Source organism: Alnus glutinosa, chromosome 5 (assembly GCF_958979055.1).
Source record: "Alnus glutinosa chromosome 5, dhAlnGlut1.1, whole genome shotgun sequence".
In the NCBI taxonomy this organism is placed as follows: Eukaryota; Viridiplantae; Streptophyta; class Magnoliopsida; order Fagales; family Betulaceae; genus Alnus; species Alnus glutinosa.
In genome coordinates, this window is record NC_084890.1 from 10,846,281 (window position 1) to 10,862,279 (window position 15,999).

At 36.1% G+C, this 15,999-nt stretch overlaps 2 protein-coding genes across 3 annotated transcripts; one reads left to right on the forward strand and one right to left on the reverse strand.

Moving 5' to 3' along the window:
• Positions 1-408: 408 nt before the first annotated feature.
• On the forward strand, positions 409-7,136 carry LOC133869671 (protein IQ-DOMAIN 9). Of its 2 annotated transcripts, none has more exons than XM_062306735.1 (6): positions 409-563; positions 1,104-1,211; positions 2,121-2,258; positions 5,532-5,759; positions 6,340-6,453; positions 6,522-7,136. In XM_062306735.1, the coding sequence occupies exons 2-6, from the start codon at positions 1,137-1,139 to the stop codon at positions 6,870-6,872; spliced, it is 906 nt and encodes a 301-aa protein (XP_062162719.1). In that variant the 5' UTR covers positions 409-563; positions 1,104-1,136; the 3' UTR covers positions 6,873-7,136. The 2 variants fall into 2 exon arrangements, with proteins under 2 accessions (XP_062162719.1, XP_062162720.1); XM_062306736.1 differs by lacking the exon at positions 409-563 and adding an exon at positions 684-704.
• An 8,236-nt stretch (positions 7,137-15,372) lies between these two features.
• Positions 15,373-15,999, reverse strand: LOC133868955 (transcription factor PCF6-like). Its single transcript, XM_062305946.1, has one exon. The coding sequence runs from the start codon at positions 15,997-15,999 to the stop codon at positions 15,373-15,375; it is 627 nt and encodes a 208-aa protein (XP_062161930.1).

Below are 15,999 nucleotides of genomic sequence, written 5' to 3' on the forward strand. Positions count from 1 at the left end.
TCGGAGAAAGATATGTTTATGTTAAAAATAGTAAAAATCCAAATAAGAAAGGCAGCCCATCACCATCAAGCATCGTCTACGTTTGTTCTGCTGTCGCTGTAGCCACCCTTTGTTGAAGTCTCGACCTTAAACAAAAGGAAAAAAACCCACAACAACTACGTCACTGACCACACAACACCAAAACCCAACACAGCATTCTCATCCACATGAGTTGTAGCGTTTGTTGAGCCTTTTTGATTGGGGGGAGAGAGAGAGAGAGACATAGCAACAAACAGGAGAGAGGGAGACAGAAAGAGACAGAGATTTTGTTCATTTAATACTATTATATTATTTTGCTTAACATCTTCCGAGGGTAAATAGAATTGAAATAAAAATAAAGAAAAAAAAGAAAAGCTGTTGTTGGGCCATGGAGATCCACATTGCTTACCCACCTTTTATTCTTTTCTCAAGCATTGCTTCTCCTTTACTGCTACTAATATTATTGTCAACACCTTTTTGTTCCAAGATCTTGAGTGCCCATTTTCCCAAAGAAGTGTATTGGACTTTTTGGAGCTTCTTCCCTGGTACGTCATGCTTACTCAGATACTCTTTTGTTTGCTGTTGTGTTGCTTGCTTTCGTTTCTGGGATGGCAAATGGGCATACCATCATACCCAGTTGATGTTTGGGAGGGATGGGCCGATGGGGTGGGATCTGGAATCTGATTGTAAGATAATTACAAGGACTACTGCAGATTGTTTTTGAATGTGGTTTCTCTATCATAATATTGATTGTTCCTTCTGTTTTTATTTGTTTTTCTTGAAGTTTTGGTGAGTAAATGATAATGTATTGACGATTCATGGGCTTACCGGGTTAATTAGTGATATGATACCTTTTCTTTGATTCGAATTTAGTTAATAATGCAATTTTAGTTCTTTTTATAACTTGGGTTGCGATTGTTTTATAACAAGATGTGGCAAGCCTCATAAATTTTATGGAGACTGTCTGGTTGGTTGCTGAGAATTATAGGAACAGAGAAACTGAAATTCGTAAACGCAAATACTTGATCTGTTTGATGTTTCTTATTGCTGATTTTAACTAAGATCTACATTGGAATTACTTTCAGGGTTAAGTTGAACACAGATTCTTAATAGCAGGGATGGGTTCTGGACAATGGTTTAAGACGATAATCAGGTTAAAGAAAGCAAAAGTTGGCAGTTCAAAACAAGCGAAGGTATAGAGCTTATCAATTGCTAAATTTGGTTTGACCCACCTATGTATTTCCTTACTTCAAATGAGTATCTAAACTGTCAATTTTACCTGCTTGTCATTGTTTTGTTGTAAACTAAAAATATATATTAATCCCTTTAATGTCCTCATGATTTGTTATCTTCATACTAATTTGCAGTCTCTTTGGATCAGATTGTTTTGTAAACGATTTGTAATTTTTTATGATTAGATGGTTGGAATGTGGTTTCTCTATGATACTATTGATTGTACCTTTTGTTTTTATTTGTTTTTCTTGAAGTTTCTCTATGATACTAAGCTTTGGAAATGAGTCAAATCTCATTTTCTAGGTCAAAAGTGAAAGGGCCAACACTTTCTAGGCACCGTGAAACCGTCCTATTGGCCTAATTATTTTCGACAACTATCATGTTTTTCTTCCTCCTTGGATCAACGGAGGTTTACAACTTCAATATTTTGTTGTCTTCACACTTATTTGCAGTCCCTTTGGATCATTGCATTGGCTCCTTATCGATTATAGACTCAGAATTGAAACCAAGAAGCTGTTGTTACTGCATTATGTTCTATTACTTGAAGATTGAAGAGGGAATTTAGTTAGGAACTTAGGAAACATAAATAGATTTTATCAAGCTTTGGGATTTATTTCTCATTCGTCATCCAGCACATGCTGGAAGGTATAACTTTATCTGCCATTGGCATGATATATGTGAAGAATGTTTAATGTTGCTTGTCATGAACAGAATTCTCTTACATAATCATAAAAGTCAATGACATTATTAATCAACTGGTAATATTACTATGAACTCTAATGGGTTAAATTTTATCATGTATTTGATATCTCCAGTCTGAAGTTAATATATAGTTGCTGTTTCTCATCTTTTCTAACACTTTGTTACAGGGATCCTCAGCTTCTGCAAAATCAAATGCCTTAAAATGGAAGAATCGTCCGTGGAAAGAGTCTTCTGGTTTTGCCAATGGCATGCCAGTTGAGGATATTGCTGCAACACGGATTCAGACTGCATTCAGGGCATACAGGGTATGTCGAGTTATAGACTGCACTCACTGAAGTTCTAAATATATAGGTCTAAGATGAGTTGGTTATTGTCGTGCCACCCTGTATGCGTTTTTCCATTTTTTCCATCTATGTTTTCCTTTCTCCTTCTTGTGGTGCCAATCTACAAGCACTTCCGTTGGTTGATTTGCATTTCTCAATAGGAATTAATACTTATTTTCAGTCACACATGCACACTGCGCTATTTACACAACATTTTGCAAAAAGCATATCCCTCTGATTAGAATATCCATTTAACATCACTCATTGACAATAATGGGTTTTGATTTAGTCAGTGATGGATAACAGTAGGAGATCCAAGTAAAACAAAGGGCATCATTTGGAGGTAATGTAGGACTGACACCAAATCTGATGTAAGATACCAGCACATGGACATGTGCCTACCTTTATTAGGTAAAGCTTAGTGAAAGATTTTAGCTTTGAAGTTTTAGAAGATGGGAAAAAAAAGAAGTAGAAGGCTTTTGACTTAAATTGGGCTTGAAATAGCAGAACATAATTGACTGGGTGGTAGAGTCGTGTAAACACCTCTTTCTTCCATATTGAATTACTTATCCCTCGGTCTATTAGTGAACTATCTGAACCGTACGAAGATAAATAAGATAAAGGACGACCCTTACTCCATTCATTCCTAAAGTCATTCATGCAGTAAGGGACGGAGGAAGACCATATTAATCAAGGAGTAAAGAGAGAGCTATTCCTTAATTCAACTGTAAGCAGAGGAAAGAGCTTATCTTATCTTATTAAACTGAGGAAGGAAAAGAGAACTATTTTAAGAGTTTTAAAGGCTGCAGACAGACTTTTGGCCATGGGGGTTTTCCCTGGCAGCAGGAATTTTAAGGCTTTAATTATGGACTAGCAATGAGTATGTTTTGAAGATCAAAATAGGTGAGAAAAGGAAGGAATCGGATCGGACTTGAGGATATTGAACAGTAATTTGGGAACTACAGAGGATCTGCTTTTATAGATTTTGGAGACTAATCAGAGATAGGTTCTATTAGGGTTTTTATCCTATGATTGTTGGAAATGGATCCTCTCCATTTCAACTATGAGCCGGTCCCTTATAAAACAAGGGGCAAAATTGTCATTTTAATTTTTTGGACAATTTTGCCCCTTGTTTTACAAAGGACCAGCTCCTTTCCATTTCTTGAAATGGAAAGGATCCGTTTGCATGATTTTTAGGGTTCTAAGGGTAAGAAATCAAAGTCTAGTTGTCAGATTTCCAGTCGCTGGAAATTAAAGAGCAAGAAGAAGAAGAGAACGATAATCTAGGCATTGTGCATAACTTTCCTAAGCATTACACTTGGTTCCATGGCATCACACCTTAAAGAAGTGTTGCATCACATAAATCCTTAAACCAATCTTTGCTGGAAATTCGCGCAAACCACATTATTCATTGAACATAAAAACTATTACATTTATATATATTGGAATTTAATGCCTAAAGCTAATAGGAATGGATCTCTTTTTAGGTTTTGACTATTAAGCCTAACTAAATAACTAGTAAAACCCACAAATGACATCCCAATAACAAAATAAGACCCAAGGGACAAAAAGTACAGCCCATGTCTATAAATCCATAATTCTCGAAAGGAAAATACTCTACTTCCCAAATTTTATTTCTTCCCAAAAGTAGTTCCCAAATTATGTGTCATCATCCTATGAGATGATGACACATTTTCCAAAAGAGTAGATCTCATCCATGATTGACACATTATTTTGGAATGAATTTTTGGGAAAAAAATTTGGTAAGTATAGCACTTCTCTTCTTGAAATATCCCTAACTCTTAAAATTAAAGAAAAGTATGTCTGAACCTGTATGATGGGCCATTTTGATTTTAAAACCTTTTTTTTTTTTTTTTAATGTTAGGACTCCAGTTCTCAATTTTGATTTTAAGTTTCGAGAGGGTATAACTAGAAAGAAAAAAGTTTTTGTTTAAAAATTTGATGAAATGTCAACAGAAGACTTTGATTTAAAACAAGTCAAAACTTAGGTTTCAAAGTCAAAAAATAAAAAAATAAAAAATAAAATTGAGTCCTCACATAAAGAAACTCAAGACTCAATTTTTCTGCAAATGTGGCTATCAACAGTATTGATTGATCCCCACATCAAATTTAGACCATTATTTTAAATGATTTTGGTATTTAAACTTCCTTTTCCGGGAGATTTTAGCTGCCTGCATCAGGAGGTCATAAGTCTCTAGTTAGGTAGGCTTGGATCAATACTAAGCAATTGCTTTTGGCAAATTATGTCATTCAATAGAGCTCATTGTTCACTCGGCTAAACCAAATTGCACCCTGCATCTTAAATTAAGAATGAAATTAACAGTTGATGGAATGCGGGGATTGACTAATTGATTATTCATTATAAAAGAATTCACTTCAATTGACCAGGATACCTCTGGCCCTGTTACAAGAGTTAAACATGTCATGGAGGTGGGAGAGAACAGATATTTTGAGAAGTAGGTAAAATGATATTCATATTATGGCTTCCTCGGCACATGCTTCAACTCGATTTTCAATATTGACAGTGAAAGCTAGTAATGTTGGTTCCCTTGGGGATAATTTGACACTGCGTGTCAACTGTATTCTGCTTCTGACTAAGATTAGCTTGTAGGCATATCTCAGAGATTTATTGAAACATGAACCCGTTTTTCCCTCTTTTTTTGACATTTGTCATGATTATTGATGAAGATTAGGGCAGATTATGATTTTCAATTGTTTCCACTTGTGAGTGGTGGGCATAGGATTCCTGCAAGATGGAATGCATTGCATGAAAGAACCATAGTTTTAGCAGATTACCCTCATATAGTCCCTGTTATATGAGGGTAAACTGCAGTTTGTTTTTCTAGTTTGACATTTTTTGTCCTGTTAACTGTAGTTACAGATGCTATATGAACCTTGAAGGATTTGCTTGTTTCCCTTATAGTAACAGAACTTTAATAGATCTCTGCTGTATAATTGGTGACAATTCTATTCTACTACAACTTAGTTCTAAATCTTATGGTTAGCAGTTGGCCAGTAGATGGTGACTGAGCAAATAAGAACCCTACATTTCCTTCTTAGGTGTCTACTTCATCAAATCCTCAAAGGTTATAGACTTAATACTAGAAGAGGAGCAGTGTAGTCATTCATTGCCAATTTGTTGATGTCATGAAGAAGCATTATTTTTGTTTTACTGGTTCTTGTGATTCAATGATTTATTTTCACATCTTTCTGATTTATTTTGACCTCTTGCAGGCTAGGAAAACTTTACGTCGTTTGAAAGGTATAGTAAGACTACAGATCCTGACCCAAAATTATCCTGTTAAGAGGCAAGCTACAACAACATTGAGCCATCTTCACTCATGGAGCAAAATACAGGCCCAGATAAGAGCTCGCAGACTGTGTATGGTGACAGAAGGTCGGCTTAGACAGAAGAAACTAGAGAATCAACTAAAACTTGAGGCAAAGCTTCATGACCTAGAGGTTAGACCACCTACTCCCATGTCTGAGGACTTGCATGACATGAACCTATCAATAGTGCCAAATTATCTATCGACTATATGGCATCTCTTTCCTTTAACCTTATGGAGAGATGTCTGGATCCTTGTTCTGTCTGTTTCTGAAAGTAAAGTTGCAGAGTTGTTAGATGGGGTTGCATCCAGGGAATTCTTGGTCCTTTAGAAGTTAACATTCCTCACGATAGCAATACAGAGATCCCTTATGCCTTTGGTGCTTTCTTTAAAAAAATATAAACAAAAAACAAAACAAAGGGAAAAGAAAAAGAAAAGATTAAGATTTAAAGCATGATTCTTTTTTTTTTTTCTTTTTTTTTTTTGCGGTAACTAGTCTATAATTCCTTCTTCAGCAAGTGTGTCATTTGGGAACAATTTCTCTGTGGCCTACTTTTCCTTTTTCCATTTGAAGATCAGAGGTTTGAGGACATCCATTTTGCTGATTATTGCTACACCCCTTGTGTCCTCCGATTAAAAATATTTAATACATGGGCCTTTTTGAATCCAATTCACTCACTCTCACTCTAAGTAATAGTTGAAATGGATAACAGGTGGATTGGTGTGGTGGCTCTGAAACGATGGATGAAATTCTTGCAAGGATACATCAGAGAGAAGATGCAGCAGTTAAGCGGGAGCGAACTATGGCCTATGCCTTTTCTCATCAGGTATGTCATTCTCATTACTTTGGCTCACAGGATCTAATTGGAATGAATACTAATTACATGATTTGCAGTGGAGGGCCAACTCTAGTCAGAGATATGGTAATTATGAACTTAGTAAAACTAATTGGGGTTGGAGCTGGTTGGAACGTTGGATTGCTGCTCGCCCGTGGGAAAGCCGTGTCCCTCCTAAGTCTATTAGCCCAAAGAAAGCACAGAGTACACAGTCTAGCAAGGTTGGTAGAAATGTAGATCCATCGACACCTAAAACGCCTGTTTCAGTCAAACCTCCTTTGGCCAATGGGAAGGGCATCAAAAAGGTGGCCCGGAGATTGTCTTATCCGGCTTCCGAAAAACCAGCTGCAAATGAATGGAGCATTAAAACTGAAGAGGCAAACAATAAGAAAGAACAGTTGGTGTCGTAGTACAGATGAAAATGTGAGGGAAACCCCATTTGTTATTTATGTGCTTATATCTGACTTTTTTGCATAGTGGAGTGGCTTGGTAGTTATTTGCTTTGGCCTGCGGTACAGAATAACTGGAAAGACCTGGATATGGGACTGACCTAGTCATTGTTTCCTCCTCCTTACACTTCTTTTTTCTTTTTTCTTTCCCTATAATGTATAGATTCAAAGGAAGACAATATATGATTGCTGGTGTAGATATATCTGTTGGTGATGATTTGGGAAGGCTGTTAATTGTTCTTTCTTTCGTTTGCTCTCTTCCACGTCTTCGCCAGTGTGCTGAGATGGCTTTTAAAAATCAAAGCAAGCATTTAAAAGAAAAGAAAAGAAAATTCTCTTTTTCATAGTAAATTAAAAATATAAACAAAAGAAGAGAAAAACTACTTTTCTCAGGATTAAATGGCAGCTTCAAACCTTTTTTTTTTGGGGGGGTCTTTACCCTCTAATTTAGGCCAAACCGAGAGAGATGGCTCTCTGTTCTTTTTTCAAACTCATGTTAGTTTGTGTAGAAAACTTCTATTTTCTATTCAGTGCATCAGGTGGCTGGCCATCCCTCTGAGTTTATATAGATAGCCTAAACGAAACACAAACCCTAGTTTCAATAGGCTTGAAGTTTTCGATTATCTTTTAACCTCTTTCAAAATACTAGTTATTAAACAATCAAATGTTCATCATGAAGTATTAATTTTAGTGATTACTAAAATCACAGGTAGTATTCCCCAAAATAGACGGTGGCTCAAGATCTAGAGTAGCAAAAGACGACCCTTCACTCAAATATTCTATTATTTTGGTCCTCTCCAGCACAGAAGCAAACTCTAGGGAATCAAAAGACTAGTGTCTATATACCTTTATATCTTCTTTATATATATATATATATATATATATATATATATATATATATATATATATAAAAGAGAAAACAAGGAGTTAGTCTTTCCCACTGTGTTAGAATATTAATATTAATTAAATTATTAAAAAATAAAAGAAAATTTTTATACGTGATATTTCTGGTGCGAGTGTTACATTTATGTAGTATTATCATGTGAAAATTTAAACAATTCCACTTTACTAAAAGTCGGGCCATTACATTGAGGTTGGCTAAGCCACCCTTTAGGGATGGTTGCAACACCACCTCCGTGGCCAAAGAGGTGGTTCCACCACTCTCAAATCAACCATTGGGGCTGGTTGAACATCCTATTAGGAATGATCAAACCACCACTTTTGTTATAGGGATAATTTGGCCACCCAAAAACTAACCATTAGGGGTGGCTTGCACCCTTAAGGGTGGTTCAATGACCAAATGGATGGTTCAGCCACCTCCAAACCGACTATTACGGATGCGCAAGCCACTTTTGGGGTGGTTAAACCACCATTATAATCTAATTGGGGTGATCAAACCATCTTTTGCTGGGTTGGGGATGGTAGAATCCCGCCTCCTTCCTAAGGGCATTGTTAGGTAATTTACACGTCATCCATTTTCTCTCTTTCATGTATTGTCACGTTCTGCGTCATTCATTGAAAAAAAAGAGTCCAAATTAGAGGTATTGCACAAAAATCGATGTTTGTTGGTTGCTGATTAGACATATTTACATTAAAATTTATGTCAAGTCGTCAAAAAATTGACTGATATAGTATTAGTCAAAGTAAGGCAAAAAAGACTGCAATGGAGGTTTATTTTTATTTTTATTTTCTTTAACAAGGGACCGATTGGACAGTAAAATTTCCAAGTTCTGGATTTGAAATTTATACAACTCATTAGGATCTAAGCATATAGTTTAATCTAATAATAATGTGACCCACATTGATATATACATGCATAAATTAATCCATTGCACCATTTCATGACTTATGACTCAAATGTCTTTGTAGATACTCTTACAAGTGGTACGTTGGGTTTTTCATTAAAAATAATTGCCTAGTTCAAGGCAACTGCCGTACAGGCAGACTTGTTATAAAAGCTTGTGGTCCTCAAATTCAATGCACATGTGCTAAGCTTGTGTGCGTGTGTCCGAGGGCATCACTGGACAGTTGAGGAGCACAATAATGGTCGGGGAATTGAATTACTATTGCAATGTTTCGTTGTAACAAAATAGCAATATTTAATAAAGAATGTGAGTTCAATAATAATTATTAAACCAAATTAGTGTTGCTACTTGGGAAAAAAATTTTCTTCCTCTTTATTAAGGATGAAAAGGCAAGCAGTTAATTACCGTCTACTAACCGCTAACTGCCTTAATATGCTAACTGTCTAACCATTTTTATAGACGTTTAGAAAAAACTACTAACCGCCTAGAGCGGTGCGGTTAGCAATTTTAGGAGTAGGCGGAAACAGTTACTAACTGCTTCTGCCTACCCATATATTTTACATTTTAAATGACATCATGCATTTGGCCGAAAAAAAAAAAAAAAGCCCAAGAAACATCTAAAATAAGCTTTAAAAATAGGTTCATTGAAAGCCCAACACCTAAAAATAAACCTAAAATATCCAAATTTAAAAGCGGTTATATGTTGCGATTATAACTCTAAATAATCGTTAGCTAGTGGTTATTTCATAATTAACTAAGGCGTGGCGGTTAATATTAGCGGTTAGAAATAATAACCGCTAACCGTAATTATTTTTTTACCCTTACTCTTTATTTTTTATTTATTTATTTTAGAATGCATCACATCTTGTGAATCTCAAGGACCATTATAACTTCATTCTGTCCAAAAAAGACAAAGGAAAATAGTGATATATCTTTGAATAAGACAATGATTGTGAAGTTCTTGAGCATAGTGGTTTGTAAGGTCCCATTTCACTGATAGAGCTCAAATTGGGAATGGACATAAAAATTCCAAAATCTGCGTGGAGAGCATTACAATGGGAAGAAAACTTGAAGAATGTGACCCCACAAAAAGTTTGTCTTGGAGTGAAAATATTAATTGTCCGCATTGAGTTGATAGATTATTAAGGTGTTTATAGGTATTAAGTTTTATATTGGTTCTTTACTATATAAAGTTTGTCTTGTGATTTTGCATGCCAAAAATATAATTTTGTTAAGCGAAAGGTGACCGGTCCATTTCGGAATGAGTTTTGAAAACGCGAAAAAGTTCAAGTTTTCAAATCATAAATAAGGAGTAGCATTTTTAAAAACACACAATTTTAAATGTTAAACCACAATTTCAAAAGCCTAATTGCAGTTTTATCAAACATGAAACTATGTTTTTAAAATCATTGTTTTTTAACTGGACGTTTTAAAATTACTAAACCAAATGGACCCTTACTCCACACTCGATTGATAATCAAATCTCATGTTCATGGGATTATTGAACGCCAATTAGACATAGTGAGAAGTAACTTATCTTTGTATGCGTGTGACACTACAATTTCGTATATAAAAAATGCAATTTTAAATAAATTACAGAAAATAAATAGTTTAGAATTGCGTTTTAAAAATAAAAAATGCGACTTGAAAAAGTGAAAAAAAAAAAAAAAAAAAAAAAAGAAAAAAAAAAAAGAAAGAAGAAGCTTTTTTTAAATCGCAGAGAAATTGATGCTTTTTTTAAATACACAATTTTAAAAGCTACATTACTATTTTAAAGATTAAACTACGTTTTTAAAAATTAAGTTTTCAAATCACATAATTTAAAATCGTTATTTTGAAATTACAAACTCAAACAACCCTAAAAGTCTTTCAAATAAAACTTATTTTCTTATAATATTTGGGGTAAATTACTAGAGATTCATGGCCAAGTGGGACAGAACAGGATGCAAAAAAGGAAGAGGTTGACCTTTCTCCCACCTCTAACTTGGTTAAGGAAACAATTGGTGAAGCTGTCGTATTAAGTTGATGTAGAGCAGATTTTCTTGCCGTGTAAAGCACATGTAATAAATTCCACCAGATTTTCTTGGATAAAATTCTCTTAAATTATTTGTTGAATTTGAAAAAAATTAGGTAAATGATTGTGAGATCTCACTTATAAGACCGAATAAGTGGTTGAAAGCCTAATTTTTATTTAGTTAAATAAATTTCAAAAGTATTATCTCATAATCACCTGTCCAAATTCTCTCAAATTTCATCGAATAATTTGAGATATCCTAGTTTATTTTCTTGGCTTGCAAAGCAGATATGCTGTAAACCCAAGATATCTATTGAATTTATTATGCCAAGAAGACTTTATGATCATTGTCAGACAACCTCTCTCATAAGTATTCCTTCGAGCATCTTCAAGAACACGATAAGCAAACAGTTTCAAGCTGCAGCACAACCCAAAACGTAATGGCGAAAATTTCATCGGAGCTCGCTTTCTTGGTCATCCTTTTGGTTATCACTTCTGGTGAGCCCCCCCTTTCTCTCTCATTTGTTGTATGACTGTTGAATGAGGTGAGAAATATAACACCATTGAGCAGGCGTGCGGCCATTCTGGAGGATGCCAGCAGCTGAAGCGAGGGGGCCATTTCGGTGTCCCCGAATGATCGACTGCAACAGTGTTTGCCAAGGATTCCCCAACTGCTGTGTTGACGGTCAATGCATATGCGCCCCTTGCAATTATACTTCTCCGCCCACCGGGAAATAAATTAACGCCATGATTAAAAACATGTTGCGAAGTAGTTTTTCCCCCCCACTGTGAACAAATTGTTTAAATAAAAGTAGCATTTAACTTGCAGTTCAAACTATTCTTAATTCTTAATGTTTTATCGATCAGTTGCAATGCTTTTTGTTTTTGGGTCCGACTGCCACCATGGTAAGGGGGCTGAAGTTAGTGACGGGAAACTCAGAGAGGGTTTGAATTGAGCAGCACAAATTCTCTTCGGGTTAGCTGCGCCGCTTGCAGATTGCGTCTATGCGGACTATGCCTACCCTTTTTAGTTTGTTGTGAATCTGGTGGTTTGCTTGTCATATTGGTTTTATATCTCTTTACATTCTAGGTGGAAGGCAACACTAAACGCAGGGTTAATTCTTGGAATCTATTGATGCAATATCTGATAGCACTCATCCTAAGCGTGATAAACATCCAACTCACAGCAGTATTGACAAGCAGCTCAACGTACGTAGAAGATGAAGATGCAGTTCGTACTTTGGAAGAAGCCGAATAGTTGAAGATAATGATTAGATAGTTGAGTAGATCCCACAACAGTTATAAGTTGTGAAATTGTAAGGTTGAAGACAATGATTAGATAGAAGGTGAATAATTGTAACCAATCATAATTGCAATGTATAGTTAGAAGTTGTATAATTGTATAGTTGTTATGTATACCAACACGAGATTCCACAATATCATGGGAATCAATTCAAATCATCCCTAGAGGAAACTCTTTATGGTATCAGACCCAAAAAGAGTAATTTTGTTCCTCTGCTTTTTTGTGGCTTTCTCTCATACATCTGACCTACATGTTCTCCCATGTCTACGACTGATATTCCACCACCTCCTCTCAATCCATCTCTACAATGTCTCGCTCTCATGTTTTCTTGGAAAGCTCAATTGCTGTAATACTTGCGTGGTCAGAAACTCTTTGGCTATATCGATGGCAGCATTCCACCTCCATCGCCTCTACTTCCAGCTTCGTCCTCCTCTGCCGAACCCACTGTCAACCCAGAATATGAATTATGGTTTGCTTATCAGTCCAAGATTCTTTCTGCTATTGGCCAGCCTCTGGGAGACTCTGAAGTGATCTCCTACATCGTTGCTGGTTAACCTTCTGACTCGGACTCTCTTGTCAAGTCTGTTACTACCCTGTTGGAATCCATTTCGATGGATGAGCTTTATGGGTATGTATGTATTGACCCATGAACCGCGCCTTGAACTACAGGCTGCAGCTTCTGAAATTGGCATCCCCACTGCCAATATGGCACAACGCCATTCGGCTCCTCAGATCTGCCAGAGGTGGTCCTTCGATCTGGCGGCCGCTCCAGAGTTAGGGGGCGTGGTCGTGGCTGACCCGCTGCCCATAATTCCTTTAGCAACGGTTTTGGAGGAAACACCAAACCGGTGTGTCAAATTTGCCTTAAGGTTGGCCATGCTGCCTCAAATTGAACATAACAATGTCTATTTTGAATTTCACCTTCATTTTTCTGTATTAAGACTCTGTTCTCGGGAGTTGTCCTACTTAAAAGGCAAGAGTAAAGCTAGGCTCTATCCATTGTTATAATATATTGTGAGATTTGATATTATAAGATTTAATTATACATTAATTTTAATTGATTATAATTAAATCAGATTTGAATATTCAAATATTGATTTGATTTGATCTTTCATATCCTTTTGTATTCTCTCTACATTCTTATAAATATAGATCATTTGTATCGTAAATGATTAAGAAATTAGAGCAACAATATAGCCCTTTAGACTTTATTATATAAACATAAGTTATAGATTTAATCACTTAAAATTTTTGTTCTTACTTTCTTTATTCCGTTTTTTATTTTATATTTCAATACCATTATCTTTTCTTTAATCCATTACACGGGCTCTCCAAAATTTTCAGAAGCCCCATCTATTCACCTGGGAGAACAAGTTTCTCTTGGTCATTGACACTCTTGGATTGGTCAGAATTGTTCATCAAATTGATGATTATACCAAATTCATTTGAATATTTGCTATGACTTCTAAATCTGATGCTTAAAATATTTTTGTCCAGTTGAAAATCAGTTTTGATCAAAGAATCAAAACTGTCAAATCAGTTTGTATATTAACATTTAATGTCTCATGTTTGGCCAATCGCTTTCCGCATTTATGATTCGAAAACTCATTCAGTGTGACTTTAAATGTTTTGGGTTTCCTCAGTAATTTCTTTGCGTCCGTAAGACATTTAGCTAACAAATCTGGCCCTAACGGTCCAGAGCGTTAAAAGAACACTTTCGGGACCCCCATGAATTGATCTTGTTGCCACCATGGGCATACATGCTGGATTCTCAATCAGAACAATTTCAGTTGTAGATGACGATGAGAATGCAATGAACTAAGAGCTGCCGTCGACATAACCGAACAGCTGCTGGCCTCTTAGATACAGGGGGGGGTGAGTTGGGGTTGGCAAATAACGGTCTTTCAACTTAGAAAATAAGGCTGTCAAATTATAAGTTTGGTTGCTCTGACATGTGGCTTTCACGGGATCAATAATTGTACTATTGTCCCATCTTTTGCAGAACTAGGCTATTGGCCCCTACCTACCCATATCCACCAGATTCCTGTTCCAACCCCCAATAACAGTATAGCACTAGGAGTCTAGGATCCTAAAGAGGTTATAGGTAACTTGCCTCTCACACACTTCCATTGGTCAAGACCGGCCCCATGTGCTATGAGCTGTTGCAATCGCCAAAAAAGCATGATTATATATTATTACTAAGATTACGATGATTTAGCAGTGAAAATTTAAGATTTTTTCTTTTTCATTACTCAATTATTTGATTGCTAGCATCACATCTATTATAGTATGATTTGTATTTCTCGTAATCATATAGTGGGATCCATCAACATTGAAAGAGACATTTTTGTTGATAACTTATATAATGTAGTCGTTGTTGCTTTAGGAATCATTTTCCTTGTAAGAGTGGTATTAAGACTTGGACTTTGACTTTTTCAAGTTAGATTAGGAGTTAATTTTGCTATTTATAAAAGAAGTGGTACTCAACATATTGTTAGATACACTAAGGGCAAAGAGATTTCTTTGTTCTCTCATAACTTAGTGTGCTAAAGCACTTAAAAAAGAGTTTTATTTTGTTATTCTCCTTTATATAAGAGTGAGATTTGGGTGTATTGGAGTTTTGGGCTTTGAGTGATTTTCTCCATGTAACCATCTTCATAGTAATTTTCTTTGTGATTAAAACCACTTAAATCTTAGTGTCGTATGATACTGATTAAATTTTACTTTTTTCTTATTTTTCTCATCTCACAAATTTTGAAAAATAGGATAAATTTCATCATAACATCAACATTCTCAATCTTATGATCTCGTGATTGTGGGGCGGGCCAGTACTTGCTTGCATGTGCGTGGGCATGTGTTCAATTAACATTCCACTGATAGGATTAGAAGTTTGATATCTTGTCTTTTTTTTTAAGCTGCTCTTCACTAGAAAATGACCATTTCAGAAGCATTTTGATCGTTCGAATATCAATAATATATAGACACAGATATCAATTCAAGATCCTAGTCAGTCAAATGTCTCTGTCTGTTGTTTTTCTTTCACTACATTGATATATAGGACTCTTAAATTCATGTCAAAATTCAAACTTTTTGACACAGACATATTCAAAACATCCAAGTTTAGTAGCTTTTGACATGGAAAGCAATTTGACAAATATTCAAGAAGCACGACACGAACCCCAAAGCTTGAAACTGAATTCGTACTTGGAAGAAGACCGATCAGAGACTCCCTGAACCCATTGTAGGAGAAAATAAATTATGGAAAAGGGACAAGTTCTGAGGAACTAAAAATTAGCATTTAGGCTACCTAGTGGAACGAAGATTTTGATCATGCTAGTATCAGTAGTGAAAGGGAGAGCAATTGGAGGACGACCCATTAGATGCGTTGTGCTGGTTTTGGCATACCACAGGTTGTGGTGATTGTGGCATGGCATTGAAGACAAACTCTTCTTCTTCTTCAGAGTTCCGAGACAGCATCTGAAACCAACCCATCTCTGTAGCATTGAAATCTGATAAACAGGTTGCTGAACTGACAGCTTGTTCAGCAAAATTAATTGGAGTAGAATCAAGAACTGGTTCTTGTTCCTCTGAGATTAAGCTCAAACTGTTAATGGGGCAGTCATGCATATGCTGTTGATTCTGATAATCATACCCAAAATCCTGAAGCTGAAAATTTCTGTTTTTCCCTGTAGCATCCTGATTTTGGGTTGGTGAATCAGCAAGTGCTTCAATGGCTACTTTTGCCTTCTCCATTAGCCAATCAATGGCCTCACTGGGTCGCTCATAGCCAAGCCGGTCTTGGACGTCGTAGAACCGTATGGCCGTGCTAGGAGACAGCCTGAGCCGCCGATCTCTTGGAAATTTAGCGGTACATTCCTTGCAGTAACGCTTTTTTCCTTCTGCAACCTCTCCTTTCATACTCTTGGAACTCAATTTGGAGGAGGATTCGTGAATCTCCAGTTCCAT